This window comes from Trichomycterus rosablanca, chromosome 24, assembly GCF_030014385.1.
Source record: "Trichomycterus rosablanca isolate fTriRos1 chromosome 24, fTriRos1.hap1, whole genome shotgun sequence".
NCBI classification, from domain to species: Eukaryota; Metazoa; Chordata; class Actinopteri; order Siluriformes; family Trichomycteridae; genus Trichomycterus; species Trichomycterus rosablanca.
This window is the reverse complement of record NC_086011.1, coordinates 17,842,112-17,861,050: the sequence shown is the minus strand read 5'-3', so window position 1 is coordinate 17,861,050 and position 18,939 is coordinate 17,842,112. Positions and strand designations below refer to the sequence as shown.

Genomic DNA, 18,939 nt, shown 5'->3' with positions numbered 1-18,939 from the left:
ATGTGGGGCTTAAACTGAAAAATACTAAAATATGCTTTTAACTTTATACTGTAGTTGTGGTGTTGCATGCAAGTAAGACTTCTCGGCACACATCTGGTTTGTTTCCTTAAGATTTTGCAATATCAAATTTCTTCATATGCACAGAAATGAATCAGGAAGTTCCCTGAACACTTCCCATTAATGTGTTGTGTTGTGTTGGAGCATGAAGAGGAATCAGTGCCAAACTTTAATGCAATCACTACCATGAAAAAATGTGAAATGCAGTTTTGGCACGTATTTTCCACTGTAGTGATTGCATTTCAATATGGAACCAATTCATCACCATATTGGAGTCCTCTCTACTGACTTAGCCAGTATGCTAAAATGCTATTTGAAAGAAAAGAGAGAAAGAAATTAAATAGTTCTGTCCTTAAATAATTGTAAAATGAATTTTGGGCTGCTCACGTTAGTTAGTGGTTAGTTAGTGGTCGCTTATTCAGAATTACAACTCGATCTCTCCAGCAAATCTGAACACTCGCTACCTTTTAGTTTTTGAATTTGTGCAGTACATATTTTGTTTGTAGAGTTTGGTGTAATAGAAATTAAAAGAGGAATTGGGGACCACCATTCGACTTTCGATGTCTGCTTATTGGTTGGTCTTTCTCCTCTGTATTGTTTCTGTCACTGCACAGCTCTGTCTGATTCTGAGAGCCGTGCAGCTCTTTATAATTAGCACTATTATCTTGAGCACAGCTGATAAAGACTATCATTGAAGCTGTTGACATATCAGAGCCCCTTCTGGACCATAACAATCACTTGCAATACAAGCTCTTGCTTTGTTTTTTTTCATATTGTCATGTCAAACTACTGGCCCAGCATTCTCCGAACTGCAGACTGGAAAAGTCATAGAGAAGGAATTATAGAGAATGCTATTGTGTATGACCAAGGGTGTGTTTCAATCTCAGTGTACCATTAACCTGAGTCTCATTTTAAAAACTAAGACTTAATCAGTCATGTTTCATAAGACATCATTTCTTTGGTAGTTTTGGGGGTCCTAACCAATTACATTTTGGGACTCATCAAAGAAGAACAACATAAAAACATTCTGGTTTTAAAAAGTATAGGTTCATAATTCTAAGCATTTACCACAATGTTGAGAGATGACAATTAAGAGTCCCTACAAAGGCACAGATGTCTGTGACTGGGAGCCTAAGAGAGAATACATTCAAAAGTATATAAGACTAAACAAGCTTGTAGAACGTGTGTAACTAAAATATCACACTGTGTACTGAGTATAACATTTCAGTTGATAGAAACACTACAGTTAGTTATTTTAGTAATGCAAGATAGAAATGTTCCACTGTAGGAGCTAAATCTGTGTCTGAATGAAGAAGTTGAGCTACAGTAGGTCAAATCGTTCTTCTCAATCTAGACCAGAAGTCATCAGGGAGAAGTTTTATAATTACCTGCTCCTCCAAACTGTCCTAATCCGATTCTACTGCAATCTGTTTCTCAGGGTGTGAATCAATATTGTATTTATACAGATATAGTAGTGATTTGTTGATGTATTTATTCATGAATGAAGAAAGCTTCTTTATACAAAACAAATAATAAACATTAGGGTTTTTCTGAAGAAATTATTAAATCTTTTGAGTCAAAAATATACATACAGCCTTGCAACATACAATTGTGATGCCCTTTCCTGGGTGTAACAACCAAATAAACAATGTATTTAGTATTATTATTTTTATTATTACCCTGAACAGAATTAATAATACCTTGAATCATTTAATAACTGCAATAGAATAGTGAAATAACGATTTTTGCTGCACATTTTTAGTAAAAATATAAATGGATAAACAAACGAAGCTATCTCCATTGGCTTTCATTTCAAAAGTGGGTGTGTGTCTTCTGAGTATTTCAGTCAGTGATTCACTTTAAAGAGTCGACTCTTTCAAACAGGCCTATTTAAATGAATTGAACCAAGATTCACCACAGCTTTCAGTAACATTAAATCCAAGATTTGCATGTTCCTTTTGTAAAAGTAATTTAATAATCCAATTATTGTACATTTAGTCAGTTCTGCACAGTTATATTTATTATTGTAGCACACTGCACATTGTGTAACATTACAATAATGACAAGATTCAGAGTAAAGGACCAGAAGACCCTGGGAAAACCACGCCGACAAGGTGAGAACATGCCAAATTAATCACAGAGATGTACTTGAATTTGAAGGCAGTTTTTCTAGTTTTTGTTTTCCACATTCCAGATGTATTTTCTTGTATTGTTCTGTTTTGTTTATATATATTCTTGAAGCATTAAGTTTAGCTTTTTTAATATTCCCTAATAACTGTGATAAATCTTAAGTAAGACAACATAGTAAAAAGTACAAATACATTTTCCAGTTAATAACAAAAACATTATAAACAATTTTTAAAAGTTTAGATAAGTTTGAATCAGTGAATCGATTGTGCGTCTGAATCATTCCAAAGAGTTGTTCATTTAGAAAAAAGAACCGAATCACTCACATCTCTACACACTACACGCAAACGCGCACAACCGAACCACGGTTCTGAAGCAGCGGACGATGAGGGGTGCTGGCCAGTCCCAAATTACACCAAATCCTGCCAGGGCCGGTAAGAAAAAAGCGCTTTTCACTCCATAAATCAGAGCAGACGATTCGTTTTGGTTAAAAGTGAAGCCTGCGTTGAGCTTTGGTGAGGAGGAAGAAGTAAACAAGACAAGTCACGTAGGCGGCGTGGGTAACATAAACAGCGTGTGTATTTAGATTAAAACACATGGAATTGTTTATCCTTCATGCACTTTATTATCAAAAGACTAATAATGATTATTACAGGTGCACAGGTCTGAGAGAGCATGTCTGAGTTCATGTTTGGTGTCATTGCATTCTCTGTGTTGGGTAAGATGTTGGTATTTGAGAATGGCAATGAATGAAATGTCCTCTTTACTTTCTATATTTTGTGTTTTAGTGTCAATAAATCAACATATGTATGTTTTAATCGTATTAGGGCTGTTATAATGATTAGGGATTATTATAAGAACCTTATTGTACCAGAGTAATTCCAGGTCCTTAAAATCAACCACATTCACTTTGAAGGTTTTGAGGAACAGTCCTTCTATTAAATGCATTTAGAAAGTTAATTGTATTTTCCAGTTTTCCATAAATTAAGAACTAAAATAGTGTTTGTTATTTGGAACTAAATTTTGTTGGTGTTTACCAGCTTACTTTAAGTTAAACTGGCATACAAATTGCAAAGCAAAGCAAAATGATGGGATGTGATCCTAAGTCAAGTCAAGTTTATTTATATAGCGCTTTTTACAGTAGACATTGTTTCAAAGCAACTTTACAGAATCCAGGACCAACAGATACAAAAACCCCTGTTGAGCAAGCCGAGGGCGACAGTGGCAAGGAAAAACTCCCTTAAAATCAGCAGGGACCCCCGTCTTTCTTGGGTGGCCTGGAGAATAATTTGAATAAATAGGATTTACACAATATCATACACACACAATATCATACACACACAATATCATACACACGTAATATCATACACACGTAATATCATACACACACAATATCATACACACACAATATCATACACACACAATATCATACACACACAATATCATACACACACAAAATTAAAATGAACTAAAAGTTATGACCAGCAAAATAATCGGAGTTATTATTCAATTCAGTCCAGTCTGTGACCCACTACTGACCCACTGTAATACTGATGAGATCTGACCATAGTAAATCACCACCCCCAACAACACTATCATTACATTAAAGATAATGTCATTAGTTTTTTGATTAGGCTAACAGCAAGCAATATAAAAAAAAAAAAAATAGCAGTGCCAATCAGAGTTTGGTGTAATCTGCCATCTATAAAAACACATAAACAAGCATCCTTTTGCTGATTAAGAATTACCAGCCAATTCCCATTTGTATTTGTGCTCCTGTTTACAAAGGGACCACTTTTTCCATACATAGAGTTTATAATTGGCTCCTGTGATGTTAGAAGTATTAAACCAAATACCAGGCCTTCCATTCACAGAGAATCACTTCCAGCCCCCCCTGCGTTGCACTCTTATCTGGTAGGAGAAATTTCTTGGCCAGTGACCCCATTTTAATGGCTTTGTGAACCCATCACGGCCATACTCCCTGCCCCATTGGCTTGTTATTTTAATGCAATATGATAAAAAAGTGCATATTCCACAGAACGCTAGCTATTACGAGTTATTTTCATGTTTATTATAAATACAGGTCATAATCTTAGCAAATCACATTATTACCTTTGTTTTCACATTGCAGCAGCAATCAAACCAGATCAGCAAATCACAAGTAAGCTCTCATTTCTTTCACGTTCCCTTAAACGTCAAAATTTATTGGAGGAGCCTCAGCAAATAAAATCAGGTCATGCAAAATCTTGGTTAAGTGGACTCAAGTTTGTGCAGCAGTTTAAGACATTGGCCCACCATCACATATTCAAGATATATTGCTGTCATGTCGTGGCACTGTCAAGAATACTGGAGGATACACATTGCACATAACATGGTCCTCCAAACACACTGGCTCTGTAAAGATCCACTGCTGGTAGACTTCTGCCTAGTACTCCATATGAATGGCTTTGTAAAAACTGCTGTGACCCCTTGTGTAGTCCCAACCGCAAGATAAAAAACACTGTTTGTGAGTCTCTATTTGGCATGTGCAGGCCTGTATGAGGTGTGAAGCTGGATTTTCCATCATGGCTCCATTCTGTTTACTCTTGAGGTGGAGACGTTGCTTTCTGAGCCTGCTTGTATACAGGAGATTAGTGAGTTATGTAATGTCTAACGTGTAGGTGAAGTGATCGGGCTGGAATCTACACCCTTCTGATGTAAGCGAGCCTGACTAGTCCTGTTCTGGTTCTGGAGTTACAGTGCTTAATGTTGTGCCCTTACTCATAGATTCTGTGTAGGGTACAAAGGTGCCGCAATTCTTGTTTGGCAGTGTGGGACAGGGCACAGGGACAGCTATTGTCTGGCACCTCTGGAGGCCTTGCTTAAGGGCTGAACTGTGGCTGCATGAGAGAGCCAGGATCTACCCACTAGTCTTCCCCTGTCACCCATGTTGGATTGTATGCAGAGATTTGTTTTAAAGTTGGCATTAAATTCGTGTTTGACAAGTTTTGCCACTTTTAAACATGTGCAATCTGAGGTCATTTTTTTCCAGACAATATTTGAAACTTAATGGTCGTTCACTGCACTTTAAATTTCCTTACCCACAATTCACTGGGTTTGAAGCTGTACTCTTTAAAACCTTCACTGCCACCTTGTGGATATTGAATGTCTTTAGGTAAATTTAATAATCTATCTATCCATCCATCCATCCATCCATGCTCAGTGGGTAGCTCTGTCGCCTCACAGCAAGAAGGTCCTGGGTTCGATCCCCAGGTGGGGCGATTCGGTCCTTTCTGTGTGGAGTTTGCATGTTCTCCTCGTGTCTGTGTGGGTTTCCTCATGGAGCTCCGGTTTCCTCCCACAGTCCAAAGACGTGCAGTGAGGTGAATTGGAGACACTAGATTGTCCATGAACTGATGAATCTTTGTAACGAGTAACTATCTATCTATCTATCTATCTATCTATCTATCTATCTATCTATCTATCTATCTATCTATCTATCTATCTATCTATCTAAGCTAAAATAAAGGAGCTGTGATCTAGGTATAGAGTAGGGAGGGAAGGGTGATTTTAAAAGTTTAACATGTTTGGAGTTTGATGTTTCGTTATTTGATAACATAGTCTGATGTCAAAGAATGGCAAAGTTTTGTCTTACATCTTGGGTCATTTAGTGAAAGTCACAACACTTGTAACCTGGACTTGTGTTGAGTTATGAGATTTGCAGTATGACTTTTGTTTGGTATTTGCTGGTGATGAAAAGAAGGCTGGTCTATAGAATCCACAATTAATGCCAACTTCAGTGGTTATACAGTTTGAAAAAGTTTTATGGGATGGTCTGTACTAAAATGACACATCCCTAAATGTTTCAAATTTTGTATTAACATGTTTTTTTCTATTATATTTAAATTAAAAACAACTATTGTGAGATATATCCACTTGTCCTGTTTGCATTACACAGGAGAGACCCCCTCTCCTTCTGTAAAAAGTAACTCAGTAACGTTTACTTTGAGTACATTTTAAATGAGTTACTTTTTACTTGAGTAGACTAGTAATTTTACTCATACTTAAGTAAAAAATCATTAAAGAAATAGTACTTTTACGTAAGTACAATATTTTAGTGCTCTTTCCACCTCTTCTATCTATCTATCTATCTATCTATCTATCTATCTATCTATCTATCTATCTATCTATCTATCTATCTATCTAATCTATCTAATCTAATCTATCTATCTATCTATCTATCTATCTATCTATCTATCTATCTATCTATCTATCTATCTATCTATCTATCTAATCTATCTAATCTATCTATCTATCTATCTATCTATCTATCTAATCTATCTAATCTATCTATCTATCTATCTATCTATCTATTAGGGATGTAACGATACACTCTACCCACGATGCGATGCGATTCATGATACGATTCTTTCCCGATTTTTTTTGAAGACAAATTATGACAAAGTTTCCTTGTATTATTTCTTTTTAAAAAGGAAAATAAAATACTGTATTTGTGCTTATCTTTTATTTATCTAAATAATATAGCGCCAGTGCCGTCAACCAGGCGAGGTGTATAGCGCCAGCGCCCTCTGCTGTTTAAAGTAAATATCGATTCATTTTACATGTCAGATCGATTTGAATCGTGAAATTTTTGAATCGGTTATTAACTGTCTAGTGGTGCATCGTTACATCCCTACTATCTATCTGTCTGCACTGTCGCCTCACAGCAAGAAGGTCCTGGGTTCGATCCCCAGGTGGGGCGGTCCGGGTCCTTTCTGTGCGGAGTTTGCATGTTCCCCCAGTGTCCGCGTGGGTTTCCTCCGGGTGCTCCGGTTTCCTCCCACGGTCCAAAGACGTGCAAGTGAGGTGAATTGGAGATACAAAATTGTCCACGACTGTGTTCGATATAAACTTGTGAACTGATGAATCTTGTGTAATGAGTAACTACCGTTCCTGTCATGAATGTAACCAAAGTGTAAAACATGACGTTAAAATCCTGATAAATAAACAACCTACAGTATCTATCTGACTTGTAAATGTTAGTCGCCTATACTACACATATCGTGGTAAAATATGTTGTGGTCCAAGTTGTGCGCGCGCAGCTTTTTGATGCATTACGGTACGTTCCCCTGTGAGTTACACCGTGTACCGACAGTGTAACAGCTCTGGGATGTTGAAGATCACTTGGATGAGTTACAGTGGGGCTGGTTTATAGTGAACTGGGCGTGTTTTAAATGGAGTTTGGGAGGGAAATGCTGGATCCGATCATACACACGTGCATTATTCATGTGTGTGTAGAATAAACACGATAAAACTGTAGTAGTTGAGTAAGAACCGGGACACAGAGAGGGAGGAAGAGCAGCACGATGGACCCCGGCAGCTCGGAGGACTGTGGACCCACACCATCCCGAGAACTCACACAAAACCCGCTCAAGAAAATATGGATGCCGTGCAAAAACGGCTCACCAGAGAGGCTCATTTATCAGAGAAAGGGTAGGTGGGTCGTGTTACACATGCGGCGTGATGCCTCCAGGTTTCGGTGTCTGGTTATAATCGTTTCTTACCATACTACCATACTAGCATACTAGGTAGTATTGAATGGACAGGTAACCATGGAAACCAGTACGCTCACAGGTGTTAGTTTCATACTATTTTAGCATACTAGCTTGTACTGTAGTATGTGAGTCAGATAGTGTAGCGTTTACTTATGTTACTTCAATTTGGTATGCATTGTTGTATAATAATATTGTTTAAATTTATATATATATACATACATACATACATACAGACATTTATTATACATGTACAGTCATTTATTATTATAACAATTATTATATTTTACTAATAAAGTAAATTATTATAATGAGTTGGGGCGGCACGGTGGCAAGACGGTCCTGGGTTCGATCCCCAGGTGCATAGGTCCGGGTCCTTTCTGTCTGGAGTTTGCATGTTCTCCCCGTGTCTGTGTGGGTTTCCTCCGGGAGCTCCGGTTTCCTCACACAATACAAAGACCTGTAATTGAGGTGAATTGGAGATACAAAGTTGTTCATGACTGTGTTTCGATTTTAAACTTGTGAACTGATGAATCGTGTGTAACCATGAATGTAACCAAAGTGTGAAACATGACGTTAAAATCCTAAGAGGACGGCACGGTGGCTGAGCGGGTAGCGCTGTCGCCCTCACAGCAAGACGGTCCTGGGTTCGATCCCCGGGTGGATAGGTCCGAGTCCTTTCCGTGTGGAGTTTGCATGTTCTCCCCGTGTCTGTGTGGGTTTCCTCTGGGAGCTCCGGTTTCCTCCCACAATACAAAGACCTGTAATTGAGGTGAATTGGACAATTCCATGATGGACAATTTTGTGTTTGACCTTAAACTTGTGAACAGGTGAATCTTGTGTAAAGAGTAACTACCGTTTCTGTCATGAATGTTACCAAAGTGTAAAATGACGTTAAAATCCTAATAAATAAATAAATAAATAAATATAGTTACAGTAAATAATTACTGCAATTTTAACGTCTGTACTTCGACCTCTTTTTTTTGTACCTTGTGCACACTGATATGAAAGATGTTGAAATTCTAGTCCCGTAAGATCTTCTATGACCTGTGCTTTAGTTTTTCCAGTTGATAAAATGTAGGGCGTAGGCCGGACCGTCTCAGATCTGTTACTGTAATAAACACTGGGAAAAAAACAGGACTGTAAAAACAGTCTTATCAAACACAGGATTTATTAGATACCCTGAACAAACATTGTTATAAAACTTGGTACGTTAGACGTGGTTCTGTTGTGTGATCATGTGGACGTCTCTGTTTTTCAGTATGCATGACCAACTGCCCGACTGTCATTGTCACAGTGGGCTTGCCAGCCCGGGGTAAGACCTACATCTCCAAGAAACTCACCCGCTACCTCAACTGGATCGGTGTCCCAACGAAAGGTAAACGTGTTCCTAGCTCTACATATTAAGTATATTCTGGTTAAGCTCCCGTTTCATGCCCATCATAGAAACAAGTTCTTTGTGGTTACTACTTTGATGGCTTGATCTGTTTAAGCTGTAGAAATAAAAGAAGGAGGGATTATATTAATAAATATTGATGTTATCTGTCCATAACAATAGATGCAAACCAAAAAATTATGATACAAATGTTTGTAATTTCAACAATAATAGGCTTCTACATGTAATTTATCATTTTAATAATGTAATGTGTCTAAACTACAAAGTAAAAGAAACAAACATGTGGGCTGTAGAACAAGCATTGCAATCAAACAGCACTTCAATTGTGGCATATCTATCTGTGTGCATCAGGTTTCTGAAATGTAAAACAATAACAGACTTGGAATTTAACCAGATAATATATCACATTTGACCAAAGTTCACACTACGAGTTAAAGGAGGGTTCTAATCCATCCATCATTGAGATTTTGACCTGATAGTTAAGCAGTCAAACTGGAACTGAGCGAGCATTTTCTTTACTTGGTAACTGCTGACTAGCAAAGTGATACAGGTATGACGACAGCATGGTTAGAACTTTCTTCAGCCACGTTACCTGTTGTGTAATGTGATTTGTATCTCTAGCAAATCTCACTGTTGCAAAATAGCATAAAAAGCAACCAACAGTTTGAGATATTAGTTACCGTCTGCGGCCTAGTTGTGTGTTTATATCTGTCTGACTAACTGCTTTATGATTGAGGTAATAAAAAAAAACTGAAGTGAAAAAACACACAACCACTGGGAGAACATGCAGAATGTTTTATAGACAGTGACAACAGAGGAGAATCAATCCCAGATACCCGGGAGCTGGTGCTGTGTGCTGTTTTTTCACCTGTGGTCTAATCAATGAATACTAAAAGTAGACAGAGAGACGCAGCGAGACTGACTGATGTTTAATCAATCATTTAATTATCCACAAGGGAAAATCACAAGGGAAAATTTGGAGAATGTATGTTGTATTACGAATAAAATTTGATAACCATATTACCTGCATTCAAGCAAATGATGAACTTGTAGTTTCAGCTTGTAGATAAGCACCAGTTTACACTAATTCCATCAATATATGACAGAAACAAAGATTTAAACATGCAAGCATACAAATGTAACTTGTATTGTTTTACTTTTTCATCAGAATTTAACGTTGGGCAGTACAGACGAGAATGTGTGAAGATCTACAAGTCGTTCGAGTTCTTCCGACCGGACAACGAGGAAGGGCTTAAGATCAGGAAGTAAGTTTGCCTTGATTAACACTACATAACATATTTTACCTTTTTCATGTGTTTTGTTGCAAGAATTGTTGCAAGTTTATATAGTTTAATTAGGGTTAACGTCAGATTAAAAATCTTTGTACCCTGTTACTAAATGATCTGTCCCTTATTCACAGATTTCAGGTAAATCAGATTACACTGTATTTTTATTGTCAGGGTTACATTAATAATAAAAAAAACAACATATAATAAATACTTTTCCCATGAATGGAGATATAATTATTCAGCTGAATCAGGTTTGGTTTCTGGGGTTTGTTTTAACCACCATGTGTTATAAGGGGGGAAGCTACACAATTCTGTGATATTGGCCAAATGCCTATCTCTATAAACATATACTGACTGAATGCCCTAAATACTTAGGAGAACGGCAGTGTATAGCAGTACCAAAAGCTACTGAAAAAACAGGTATTGAAAAAAACAAAAACAACGTTTGACAAGACTATAGGCTGATAAAAAAAAATACCTACCCCTCCTGCCATGAATAATAACCAAATAAATAAATACATTTAAAAAAATGGTTCGAGCACTTTGCACTTTAACATGCTGTTGATTTCAGTCACCGAATGCTTCTACTGCTGTTTTAAATTGCAGTGTGCCATAACTGTTTTAACCGCAAATGTAGAACGTTGTGCATCATACAGTCCAGTACTGCACATAATAGAAATGACTTTATTTCAGGCAGTGTGCATTAGCAGCTCTTAATGATGTACGGCAGTATCTTATTGAAGAGGAAGGCCAAGTGGCGGTAAGTGAAAAGCTGTAAACCTGTAAAAATGACCCATTTATATAAAAAACACTGTATTACACATTATATTCCCAGTTTGTACACAGAGTTACGTTCTTTCTCTGTTTTTTGCATTTCTGCAGGTATTTGATGCCACAAACACTACACGAGAACGAAGGGATACTATTATGCGATTTGCTGAACAGAACGGCTTTAAGGTGCGCAGCTTGATGTATTGTTTTGTCTTTAAGAAAATAAGAGCGTCCTTAAGACTTAATTTTAACTTCTGCAAACTTCTTTTCTCTTTCAGTTATTCTTTGTTGAGTCGGTTTGTGAAGACCAGGAGGTTATTGCAGAAAACATCATCGTAAGTGTCATTTTTATTATAATAACAATTAATTCTGTAGTTTGTACAATTTTTAACCCTGTCATTATTTTACCCTTGACAGCAAGTCAAGCTGAGTAGCCCAGACTACACTGACTGTAACACAGATCAAGCAGCGGAGGATTTTATGAAGAGGATAAAGTGCTACGAGAACTCCTACCAGCCCTTAGACGAGGTTCTGGACAGGTGAGAGTGGAAGAACATTCTGGTCACACCAGAAACTTGATGTTTGTGCTGTTTGCATCACCTTTGTGGCTCGGTTAGCATTTAACAATATAATTTAGAAATTTCTACATGTTTTTTGTTATAAATGCCACATTTTGTTTTCACCAAAGGAAATATTAAAACCTCTCGTCCTTACGTATCACCACAGTGATTTATTAATGTTTATAATATTCGGCGTATTTTTCTGCTCCGTAGAGAACTGTCCTTCATAAAGATTATCGACGTGGGTCGGCGGTACCTGGTAAACAGGGTGCAGGATCACATCCAGAGTCGAATCGTCTATTACCTCATGAACATTCACATCACACCACGCTCTATATATCTGTGCCGGCACGGAGAGAGCGACCTCAACGTTAAAGGCCGAATCGGGGGCGACTCTGGTCTCACGGGCCGAGGAAAAGAGGTGAGGAGGAGAAACACCAGCATGCTGGAAATGTCTCGCCCAAAAGCTGCTGTTTGCTAACTACTATAAACCAATACACAATTTTATCTATTGGTTAAAATCGGAGCGCCCAATATGCCAGCCCACTATCACTGAGATCCGGGGTTGAAGTCTTGATATCTGTGTTATTGGTGGTGGGAGTGTAAGGGGAACAGTCTAGCCCCTGGAAGGTGCACTTGTCAGTGCGCTCTCAGTGCAGGTACCAAGCCAGACAAAAATAGAAGGTTCAGGAAGAGCAGTGAGTGTAAAAACTGCCAAATTACATAAGCAGACTAGAATGATCCAATGAAGCGCCCCTTAAATACAACAGCAGCTAAAAGAAAATAAGAAATCTGTACTGGTTCTGTAAAACACAATCTGTATCCATACTGGGTCTGTAAAACACAAACTGTATCCATACTGGGTCTGTAAAACACAATCTGTATCCATACTGGGTCTGTAAAACACAATCTGTATCCATACTGGGTCTGTAAAACACAATCTGTATCCATACTGGGTCTGTAAAACACAATCTGTATCCATACTGGGTCTGTAAAACACAATCTGTATCCATACTGGGTCTGTAAAACACAATCTGTATCCATACTGGGTCTGTAAAACACAATCTGTATCCATACTGGGTCTGTAAAACACAATCTGTATCCACACTGGGTCTGTAAAACACAATCTGTATCCATAGGTATTGAACAGTAGTAAAAATGTTAACGCTGACAGGTCATGTAGAAAAGTGCTTTTTTTATATCATTATATTTCTCTCTATCTTTGTTAGTTTGCTCGCTTCTTGGGCCAGTTCATCCATTCCCAGGAAATTAACGATCTGAAGGTGTGGACGAGTCAGATGAAGCGGACGATTCAGACGGCCGAAGCTTTAGGTGTACCGTACGAGCAGTGGAAAGCTCTCAATGAGATCGATGCTGTGAGTCTCAACAAAATCATTCCCATATTTTCATTTTCTAAACGGCAGACGTGTCACCGCAAACTAACATTATCTACATTCGGTCTGCTTGTTAGATGAACTGAGTAGCTAATTATTGCAGGCTTGTTAGAAAACGTTCCAAAATGTGGGTCAAAAATATACATACAGATTATTTATTGCCTGGTGTAGTAAGTTCTATAGCATTCTTTAATTTTTAATGGCCTCTAACAGGCACGATTGGTCTTGACTAAGAGGAAATTCCTCATTACTGTAGCAAATCTGACATCTGCTGGCTTGGTGAAGGTGCCTGCACAGGTGGTGGAGGATCTACAGAGGGCCTAGAGTGATATACAGCTCTGATACAGTATCTAAAGACGGGTGTGTGAAAGTCTGCGGCTCTCCTCGGTCAGAACGGTTGCTGCGAGTGGCAGAGGAATCTCAGTAGTGAATTTTTGTAGTGAATCACTGTGTGTTGTTGTGTGTGCAGGGTGTGTGTGAGGAGTTAATGTACGAGGAGATTCAGCAGCGGTTCCCGCTCGAGTTCGCCCTGCGTGATCAGGACAAATATCGCTACCGATATCCTAAAGGAGAGGTAAGACGCTCAGGCGGCGCAGCATTGCTCAACCATGTCTGCATGTCTTTATTTCTTACTCACTCAGCGTTCGTTTGTGAGAGAGGGAGAGTGAGCCAATGTTAATGACTTGTAATCGATCGTGTGCAGGGTTTAGACTCATTACGCTTAACTATTATTTTTAACCCTAACACACACTGATTCTTCATTCTTGATTAATTTACTCACATGAAGGAAAGAAAATTGAATATTATTTATTAAGCTTGTATTGACGAGGTACAGGAAGTCTTTTTCATCCACGATGCACTGATAGTAGTGTACCCATCGTGTTTCTTCTTCAACTCAGTCTTACGAGGACCTGGTGCAGCGCCTCGAGCCTGTGATCATGGAGCTGGAACGGCAAGAGAACGTCCTGGTCATTTGCCACCAGGCCGTAATGCGCTGCCTGTTAGCCTACTTCCTGGATAAAACAGCAGGTAAGCTGTCAATCAATGGATTTTCTCTTAATGATGGGCAGTTTACTGGCTCGGCATTGTGTGTGAAAGCATTACAGAGACAAAATGGCAAATAAACCGACTCCGCAGTATCGAGACCTTGTACTATTACTGGGTAAATTCTGTTAGCTCACGTGTATACAAAAGCTGAAGCATTAAATAAATATAGTAAAGAAATAAACAGAGTGAAGAGGCGCATGAAACGGTTTAGATGGGAAAGATTTTTGAACATGCTTAGCATCTGTACAGCGAGGACGTGGGAAATGGGCTCATCTAAGCCGCTGCCTTGAGATTCCTATGCTTTAAATTCTTCTTGTACTTAAATCTGTTAACCGGTGTAATAAAATACACTCGTATTCAGCACTGTACAGGAATTGTTTATTGTTTATGCATTTATTTATTTAAGTCTGTGTTCGTTTCACAGAGGAGCTGCCTTACCTGAAGTGCTCGTTGCACACAGTGCTGAAGCTCACACCAGTGGCTTATGGTAACACACCTCATGCTTTTATCAGCCGTTAGACCGCCTAACCGACCACTCGTTTCATTCGAAAGGCTTTTAACGGGTGGCGTAAATGTCATTTTCCTCCCGCAGGCTGCAAAGTGGAGCCCATCTTCCTGAACGTAGAAGCGGTGAACACTCACAGAGGAAAACCAGAGGTAAGATGCACTTTTACACCTCCACATGTCCATGTAAGCACTTATTACCTGCCCTCTGGCCTTCTTTATTTTGAGGAGCGTGAGTGGTGTGATTGTTTAGTCATTTTTTTAAAGGTATATAATGATAAAATGGTGAAGTGGGGTAATTTAATGTCGAGCATTATTAACATGAGTTTGCCTGCATGTCTGAATTCTCTGATCCTGCGAGTCTCGCATCGTACACCAATGATTTTGTGCTGTGCCTTTAAACCCAAATGCTTTAAATGGATGCAAGGATGGAGCTATTTTGCTTCTTTAATGCATAACGATGGTAATCTTTCAAAAAGACATTCAACATGTTTGACTTCCTCACTGCAGCTTGTTTTTCTCCTGTGATACCACCAAAAAGTCTCAGTTCCTAATATTACTCAAAGCCCCAACAAGTGTCAGATCTTCATACACGTGAATGCAAACCCTACATGGATCGACTGCGAGTTCCTCTGGGTCGTTCGCGTGACTCCACGTCAGATTTACCCGCTGTGTGACGTCATTTCTGTGTTTGTGTCGTGCAGAACGTAGATGTGACGAGGATGCCAGAGGAGGCGTTGCTAACGGTGCCGGGTCATCAGTGAAAAACGCACAAACGCACACACGGTCCCGACGCGTTCAGTTTATCCAATGAGAGCAATAATCGCTCCAGTCAGAGATTAAATTCAACTTCAACTTATGTTGCTCTCAGACAGCTTGAATTTGCTTAATAATTTCCTGCATTAACATCTTATTGAGAAAATTATGGTAAGAAATTGCGATGAGTGATTGTTTACGTGAAGTTGCACTACATTAAACATGTAAAATCCGAGGCTGTTAATACGTTGCGTGTTGCACCTTGACTCTTAAATTACTTTAATTTTTAAATGTAAAAAAAGTTGTGTTGTGAATCTTGTCCTTCAGATGATTAATTTATTGCTTTTTTAAATGTCTTCTTTATCATGCGGCTGTAGTTTTATTGTGCAGGCGCAAAACCGGTTTATGGCGAACACGGTGCCAATAAACAAAACACAAACAAACAAAAATGATTTTACATGAAATTCAAATAATGTTTTATTAAAATCAAGTCAAGTCAAATTTATTTGTACAGCGCTTTTTACAGTGGACATTGTCTCTACGCAACTTTACAGAATCAGTTATTAAAATGCTAATAAAAGTTCTTCAATACAACATATTTTGCCATTTGTTTTCATATGTTTTGTTTTGCCAAATCAGATGAAACTAAATATAATTCTTTCCATAGATCTTCACAATGTTTTAAATCTTTTTAGAGAATATTTGAAGAGTAGAGCGGCCTAGATGTGTGTAAATTAGTGTGTAATGCTGTGTGATGGATCGGCATGCTGTTTAGGCCATATTTCTGCATTGTGCCTGGTGTTTCTAGGTGGTGCCATAAACACTGTGGCCATGACCAGCTGGAAGCAGTTAGGGAAAATGAATAAATAAATTATTAATCTCTTTTTTAAATGTCAAATATGTTGAATAAAAGTATATATTCTCTCTTATGTATTTCTCATACATATGAAATTAGTTAATATTCAAGTGATATTAAGTAAATCAGTTTATTAGACCACTGGGGTTCCTCTACACCCGCTCTAGAAAAAGAGAGGTCCTTTCTCAAACTATTTCCACAAAGTTTAGAGCATGCAAGTTATTTTACATAGTTGATTTAATAAGAGTGAGTCTAGATACCTTTGAGGTGGAAGGCTATTGGACTACATTGTGCTTTATTTATGTGCTTTAATTGTGTGGAAAATTCTGGACTGTCATTTAATTTTGTCATAAATTTATAGCTGGTGCCTCGTCTGTGTCTCTGTAAATTAGGCTGGTTCGGCTACACCCGTTAAAAAGAATTAGAGCTGTGGTCGCTTGCTGAGATTGGAAAGGAAGTGAAATGACTATAAAACGTTTTATGCCGCCAAATAAATAATCTAAATTTGTGTATATTTGATGCACCCTTTAAAAACGTATCAAAAACCAAATCTGGATCCATCATTCGTCTCCTACTATATGGGTGGTCACAGCGGATTGTCGCAGTTGACAGGTTTTATGTTTGGTGCCCTTTCTGATTAAACCCTCCTTATTTCATCTCAGCCAATGCCCATCAGACATAGCCAATCATGTGATAGTCTAATAGTTGATGGATAAGGATTGAGCTTCAAGGCTTTGTACTTTTTGGTCACTGGGACCCATTAACATCATAAAACTATAAAAAATAAAGCAGTGAACAAACATTATAGCCCCCGCCACCCTGTAGTAGGCCATGATGCATTAGTTCCCCCTCATCAGTCAAGTTCATTATGACTGAGTAATAACGTGCATGTATACTGGTCATAAATGATCGATAAACCAACAGTTTATGCCGTTTATTACCTTTTTATACTGGCACCATCATAAAGATCGTCTTTTTATGACACGCTGTGTGATAAGTGTGATATTTTCTGCTTATTTCTCAGAACGTGAACGTGCACCGATCAACAGAAGATGCCTTACAGACCATCCCTGCTCATCTCTGACCCTGACGGCCGGTTCGCCCCGGTTTCTCGAGACCTCAGTGATGAAACACTCTCACGTCTTGTGTGTCTGATTTCTTAATCCGTCCTCGTCAGGGGTCATCATGGTAACTCCAGAATGCACTACTTTGTTTATTTAATCTCCAGGTTTCTCAGGTCACTGCAAACACTTCATTTCAATGTTTAATATAATGCAAATGTCAAAAAAAGGGAAATATGGACGTCTCATTGTACGGAGCATCAAACACAGACTTGTAATATTGTTCAGCTGATCTACCGGTTTGCATTCATCTTGTATGTGGATTCTATTCTGTTTTTAATCATAAGGGAATTTTTAAAACTGTTGTGGAGGTTAATCTATCAGCCATGGACCATGTGCTTAGGGAAAATTCTGACTATAACGTTTCAGCTAATTAAAAAATGCCATAAGCATGAGGTTTTATTGACAAATGTAGAAGGTGATTTTAGCATCTATGTTACCCCCTTTCTGCCACCTTCAATAAATAACCAGCAAGAAGATCTGCATCCAGACATTTCTCTTCCATTGACCTATAATACTGTCTTATATTTGAATATATAAGAAGAGTTCAATGCCCACCACTCACCACCAAGTGGTCACTATTGGACCCTTGAGAAAGGCCCTTAACCCTCAGTTGCTTGCATAGCAATCTGTCTTTAAATGCATTTTGAATAGAAGCACTTACCAAATTGCATTGTCCTTAATGGTGGGGAACACACCCACCCTTACACTCGTCACATCATCACATGCTTCACACTATGCACACTAGAGATCCTTACGAGCACCTGCACTTTGTTTAATGTAGTTAAAGATTAACCTGGAGATTAAATCAGGGACTTGTGTTGTACACTTTAGGTTCTGAGATGTGTGGAATATTCACTAATATGTAATATAATACGTTTGTACTGTATTGGCTGGGATTTTTAGACTATACGTCGTAGATACGGGGTGTGTACAGGTTTCCTGTGTGTATTTTTTTTGCACTCCTCCTGTCGTGTCAGTATTGTGCTGTGGTTGTGTCATTGTTACTGATTCTCATCTCTCTGTTACTTTGAGGGACTGGTGGCACAACTCTGTTTTGTCCGAGAGTGTGAGAGCGAAAACGATACTGTAAATGATCCAGATGAGATTGGAGTCCTCACACATAGACAGCTATATATTTTTTAATCTTTTAAATTTGTTTTAAAAGCGGGTCATAATCAGTGTGTTCAGTGCTCTAGCTGCAGAACCCAAATAAATCATTTTTTGTATTATTTTAAATTGAATACGGAGGTATTAGTTATTTTTTTATTAAGCAGGTTTTGTTTTCAGGATTAATACCTGTAAGGTAAAAATGTTCGTTCCCTGAGCGTGAAGAAACCGTGTGTGTGTGTGTGTGTGTGTGTGTGTGTATGGTGTAAAACATGCTCATGTGTCATCATGCACTGGTTATTGTGATAACAAATTAGGGAACAATATACGTGGATGTCTGGTAATGTATTACAGGCAATAAACTGTATAAATAAACTGTGTGTCCTGCCTTGATTTCTGCTACTGCCTGTTTAAGGTTTG

At 38.4% G+C, this 18,939-nt stretch overlaps 1 protein-coding gene across 5 annotated transcripts; it reads left to right on the top strand.

The window, feature by feature from the left end:
- Positions 1-2,531: 2,531 nt before the first annotated feature.
- Positions 2,532-18,882, top strand: pfkfb4a (6-phosphofructo-2-kinase/fructose-2,6-biphosphatase 4a). Of its 5 annotated transcripts, XR_010007456.1 has the most exons (15): positions 7,399-7,656; positions 8,977-9,093; positions 10,280-10,376; positions 11,094-11,160; positions 11,283-11,357; positions 11,450-11,506; positions 11,589-11,710; positions 11,945-12,152; positions 12,961-13,107; positions 13,595-13,699; positions 14,025-14,154; positions 14,597-14,659; positions 14,765-14,829; positions 15,381-15,603; positions 17,313-17,377. XR_010007456.1 is itself a non-coding variant. In XM_062986268.1 (14 exons), the coding sequence occupies exons 1-14, from the start codon at positions 2,570-2,572 to the stop codon at positions 15,438-15,440; spliced, it is 1,362 nt and encodes a 453-aa protein (XP_062842338.1). In that variant the 5' UTR covers positions 2,532-2,569; the 3' UTR covers positions 15,441-16,026. The 5 variants fall into 5 exon arrangements, 4 of the variants coding, with proteins under 4 accessions (XP_062842338.1, XP_062842339.1, XP_062842337.1 ...); XM_062986268.1 differs by lacking the exons at positions 7,399-7,656; positions 17,313-17,377 and adding an exon at positions 2,532-2,618 and having other exon boundaries at positions 15,381-16,026; XM_062986269.1 differs by lacking the exons at positions 7,399-7,656; positions 17,313-17,377 and adding an exon at positions 2,715-2,758 and having other exon boundaries at positions 15,381-16,026.
- Positions 18,883-18,939: the final 57 nt, after the last annotated feature.

Bases quoted from the DNA above. Each gene is read 5' to 3' on its own strand.
- pfkfb4a (XM_062986267.1), top strand. From the start codon at position 7,530: ATGGACCCCGGCAGCTCGGAGGACTGTGGACCCACACCATCCCGAGAA. The intron at 11,358-11,449 runs GTGCGCAGCTTG...TTTCTCTTTCAG, and splicing joins CTGAACAGAACGGCTTTAAG to TTATTCTTTGTTGAGTCGGT. The intron at 11,711-11,944 runs GTGAGAGTGGAA...TCTGCTCCGTAG, and splicing joins TTAGACGAGGTTCTGGACAG to AGAACTGTCCTTCATAAAGA.